The sequence below is a fragment of the Austrofundulus limnaeus genome, unplaced genomic scaffold, assembly GCF_001266775.1.
Source record: "Austrofundulus limnaeus strain Quisiro unplaced genomic scaffold, Austrofundulus_limnaeus-1.0 Scaffold424, whole genome shotgun sequence".
NCBI classification, from domain to species: Eukaryota; Metazoa; Chordata; class Actinopteri; order Cyprinodontiformes; family Rivulidae; genus Austrofundulus; species Austrofundulus limnaeus.
Window position 1 is genome coordinate 380,269 of NW_013952826.1, and position 3,779 is coordinate 384,047.

Genomic DNA, 3,779 nt, shown 5'->3' on the forward strand with positions numbered 1-3,779 from the left:
CACACACACACACACACACACACACACACACACAGCACTCCTGCAGACGGACAGAAGGACGAAGCAAGAAGGAAACTGAGGGAAAAGAAGGAAAAGAAAGAAACAGGAAGCAGAAAGGAGCAGGAGACGGAGGTAAAACTTTATATTTTCAGTTTGTTCTGATCGTTCCTTCAAAGTTCTGATCGATTAGAATCTGGTTCTAAAGGTTCTGTGGTCCTTTAGGGTGGTCTTCATCAGAGGGGTTCACCACACAAAGTTTAAACTCAATAAAACATTGAACTGGTTTTACTGTTATTGTTCATCAGGTGAATGGAAACATTATGAAGCTGGTTCTGGTTCTGGTTCTGGTTCTGCAGCTATAAATACTCAGGAGATAAGAAACAATAATCTGGAGCCTGAGCTGTTGGAGTTCTGTAGGTTCTATAACAATTTGTTTGTTTTTATTGTTCTGTTATCTTAAATCAGTTCTGTTAAACTGCAGAAATCCTGAATGTTTCTCTGACATGAAAATCATTTGATTTTTTAAGTTCATCTCAGATTTAGTCTGAATCTGTTTACAAACTAAACATCAACAAAAACAACAAACAGACTGAAGTTTCTGAGTAAAAACAGCTGAGGAATTCAAATAAATCATCCACCCAGGAGCTGGAGCTGCTTTGTTTGCTGAGGTTCCTCAGGTGGTTCTGTTAGCAAAATATCTCATATTTCAGGGTTTTATTTGTGTTAAAACCAACATTTGTAAAAAAAAAAATTAGCTTCTTTTTTTGTAACATTTAGGTGAGAACATCACATTGACCCAATCCATCAGAACCAGACCCCTGCATGTGTTCTGTGACCAGGGGCGGAGCCACAGGGATGGCAAGTACCGTCCCTGGGACCTGATTGGTCATCACCAAATGATTGACATGTGGGGATGGGGATAAAAGATGGTCACTTAGAGCAAAAACAAAATAAATATCTGTCAATCTGCTGTTTTATCTGTGTAGAGGGAACCAATCAGTGTGAAGAAAACAGCTGAATTAATATAAAGCAGAAACTGGGGTCCCAGGACCCCCAGGGGTCCTCAAGAGGGGGTCCTCAAAGAATTTCACTAAATTGTTAATTTGTTTTTGTTTGTTAATGCGTAGGGAACAATGAACTAATAAAACAACCATAATAAATTAAATTAAAATATATATTCCCATGGCATTTAGGGGTTGAATGAGTATGAGAGGGTCCCTGGAAACTTTTCGCCCCTGTAAGGGGTCCTCAGGCCCGAAACATTTGAGAACCCGTGATGTAAAGAAACCAATCCACCAAATTTCAACTCAGTGTTTCTAAAAGATGTCTGAGGTTCAAATATTTGAARTTAGCTTGGGTGGCCATCTTGGATTTTGTGTTTACGTTCAGATTTTGTTAGATTATCCTCGGCTTCTATATAAATTTTGTATTTAATGACTGAATCATAAATTAGCATTAGCGGTTAGCTTAAATCGGGATTAGCAATCAGCTACACTGCACCATATTTCAGCTCAGTTCAGTTTTAAAATGGCTGAATTAAAGCCAATTAAATTTAGCTGTGGTGGTCTTTAAACATGTTYAAGCCAGGATAGTTTCCTTTATATGTGCCCCCTACCCCATATAACACCTTAGCCACCCCTGTGCAGGGTTATTGCAGGAACATCACAAGCTTGGGATTGGGCAAAATAAACAATATAAAAATAATACTGATAAAAACTAAACTAAAACTAAGCATTAAAAATGCAATAATAACTAATAAAAACTAGTAAATCGACTGTAAAAACTAATTAAAACTGACTGAATTAAAAGAAAAAAGTCACAATGAAATAAAACTAAACTATAATAAAAAAATCCTAAATTATAACCTCGCCCCCGTGCCGCCCTTTAGCTCCGCCCCCGTCTGTGGCGGGTTCTGGACGTTCCACCTGTTTTCAGGGAGGATCAGAGAAGCAGCCTCCATGTGACACCAACAACAGCTGCCCCCCCAGTCCAGTCCRTTTCTGGGTACCCCGTAAACCAACCTGGGTTATTTAAGGAGGTCCGGACCGATCATGTACTCAGCTGGGGTCTCCTTTTCCACCAGGCTGGAGGCTTTCAGGCAGCAGACACTCAGATTATCAGCGTTATGAAACAAAAACACTGGATTTWAATCTAATAAAGAGAATATTTGTTAAACTTTGTGTTTTAACTCACATTGTTACTCGAGCTGCAGATGAGCTGCAGGAATAATGTCCCGTCTGGACCGGTTCCAGGTGCTGTGTGCTGTTCTGAACCCCCCGGCTGCAGCTGTGTAACTCAAACCAAACATCATCATCATCACCTGTCGAAGCATGGCGCCCAAGAAGAAGGCCCCGCGTCAGAAAAAGGCCGCCGTCGACTCCATCGCCCAGGTCGCCATGGAGACCGCCTCAGCATCACTGAAGGTGGAGCACCGCGGCGACGGCGTGGTGGTGGTGGAGAGCGGCGTGAAGAAGATCGAGCAGATGGCGGCGCTGGACATCGCCCAGCTGAACAGCCTGAACCTGCCGCTGCCGCCGCCCGTCATCAAGCCCGGGGAGCGAGGCTTCGGCCTGGGCAGCGAGCTGACGAGGCCGCTGCACGGAAACGCCCTGCTGGAGGAGCTGAGCAGGATGCGCCAGGAGAAGTGGGCTTTTAATGATTTTATACTTGTTTTCAGGATTTACAGATTTTACTCTTATCAGATTATCTTTCAGATTATCCATCAGATTACCTGTCATATTACAGGTCAGATTATCTGTCAGATTATCAGATTATTCATCAGATTACCTGTCAGATTATCTGTCAGATTATCAGATTTTTCATCAGATTACCTGTCAGATTATCGGTCAGATTATCAGATTAACTGTCAGATTACAGGTCAGATTTTCTGTCAGATTATTCTTCAGATTATGAGATTATTCATCATATTATCTGTCAGATTACCTGTTAGATTATCTGTTAGATTACCTGTCAGATTATCTGTCAGATCATTCATCAGATTATTCATCAGATTACCTGTCAGAYTAYCTGTCAGATTACCTGTCAGATTATCTATCAGATCATTCATCAGATTATTCATCAGATTACCTGTCAGATTATCTATCAGATCATTCATCAGATTATTCATCAGATTATTCATCAGATTACCTGTCAGATTATCTATCAGATCATTCATCAGATTATTCATCAGATTACCTGTCAGACTATCCGTCAAATTACCTGTCAGATTATCTGTCAGATTATACATCAGATTATCAAATTATTCATCAGTTTATCTGATTATTCATCAGATTATCTGTCAGATTATCTATCAGATTATCCATCATATTACCTGTCAGATTATTCATCAGATTACCTGTCAGATTATTCATCAGATTGTTTATCAGATTATCAGTTTATTCATAACATTATTAATCAGATTATTCATCAATTTAAGAGATTATACATCAGGTTATCTGTCAGATTATCCATCAGATTAAATGTCAGATTATCTATCCGATTATTCATTAGATTATCAGATTACTCATCGGTTTATCAGATTATTCATCAGATTACCTGTCAGATTATCAGTTAGATTATTCATCAGATTATTCATCACATTATCAGATTATTCATCAGATTATCCGTCAGACTATTCATCAGATTATTTCTCAGATTATTCATCAGATTATTTCTCAGATTATTCATCAGATTATCAGATTATCCATCAGATTACCTGTCAGATTATTCATCAGATTATTTATCAGATTATTTATCAGATTATCAGTTTATTCATAATA

General features: G+C 39.1%; 1 protein-coding gene across 1 annotated transcript in view; it reads left to right on the forward strand.

Annotated features, from left to right (window-relative positions):
• Nucleotides 1-6: 6 nt before the first annotated feature.
• klhl43 (kelch-like family member 43) overlaps nt 7-3,779 on the forward strand; it is a 14,623-nt gene continuing 10,850 nt past the window's right edge. Inside the window, exons 1-2 of the mRNA XM_014024474.1 lie at nt 7-132; nt 2,253-2,644. Of these exons, the coding sequence (XP_013879928.1) occupies nt 2,331-2,644 (314 nt within the window). The 5' untranslated portion in view covers nt 7-132; nt 2,253-2,330. The remainder of the gene's footprint in view (nt 133-2,252; nt 2,645-3,779) is intronic.